The sequence below is a fragment of the Sinocyclocheilus anshuiensis genome, unplaced genomic scaffold, assembly GCF_001515605.1.
Source record: "Sinocyclocheilus anshuiensis isolate Anshui unplaced genomic scaffold, SAMN03320099.WGS_v1.1 scaffold183, whole genome shotgun sequence".
NCBI lineage: Eukaryota > Metazoa > Chordata > Actinopteri > Cypriniformes > Cyprinidae > Sinocyclocheilus > Sinocyclocheilus anshuiensis.
The window spans coordinates 4,589,095-4,589,736 of NW_015548309.1; the positions used below are offsets into that span (position 1 = coordinate 4,589,095).

Sequence of the window (642 nt, forward strand, 5' to 3'; positions counted from 1 at the left end):
TTACAGATCTTCTTTATGCACCAAGAGCTTGTAACACTCCAAAGAGAAAGGAAAAATTGAAATCGCATCATATGACCCCTTTAACTAAAATCTGTGAATCAATTTATGCAGTTCTGTTCAGTAGAGTCACTGACTGTCATGTAGTCAGCAGTATGTACCTGTGTAAGTGTGAATTTGCCAGCTGCAGTTTGAGAGTGGGCGTGGTCTTGGCATTGCTACAGCTTGTGGATAGGCTGGTTGCTGCATCATGTGACTGTGTGACCTGCACTGATTGGCTGCCTGCTTGAGCTTCCTTTTTTTGCCCCGTCTCCTTCTCTTTCGCCCGGCCCTTATGCTCCGCTAGAAGGATGTTGAAATCTTTCCTCCGTCCCAGGACGGCTCGCCGATGGGTTAGAGAGTGAGTCTACAACATACACAGACAATGTTATGAACACCACCACAATGATCACTGGACAGATATGATAAAATTACACACTAATGAGTAACGATACCAACCTTACAGGTTAAAGATCGAGTGCAAGGCCGCTTTGTCTCTGGGTCCAAAACCCCACAGTGTTTATTAGGATCAAACACTCTCCCTGCACAACAAAACAGAATATGACTTCATATTTGGCTGAAAATAACTATATTATTATATTATTA

At 43.0% G+C, this 642-nt stretch overlaps 1 protein-coding gene across 1 annotated transcript in view; it reads right to left on the minus strand.

Moving 5' to 3' along the window:
* The window catches only part of LOC107656393 (ataxin-7-like protein 1), an 18,814-nt gene that overhangs the window by 6,529 nt on the left and 11,643 nt on the right, over positions 1 to 642 (minus strand). The window contains exons 6-7 of the mRNA XM_016444246.1: positions 496 to 578; positions 159 to 403 (exon numbers count right to left, since the gene is read on the minus strand). Of these exons, the coding sequence (XP_016299732.1) occupies positions 159 to 403; positions 496 to 578 (328 nt within the window). The remainder of the gene's footprint in view (positions 1 to 158; positions 404 to 495; positions 579 to 642) is intronic.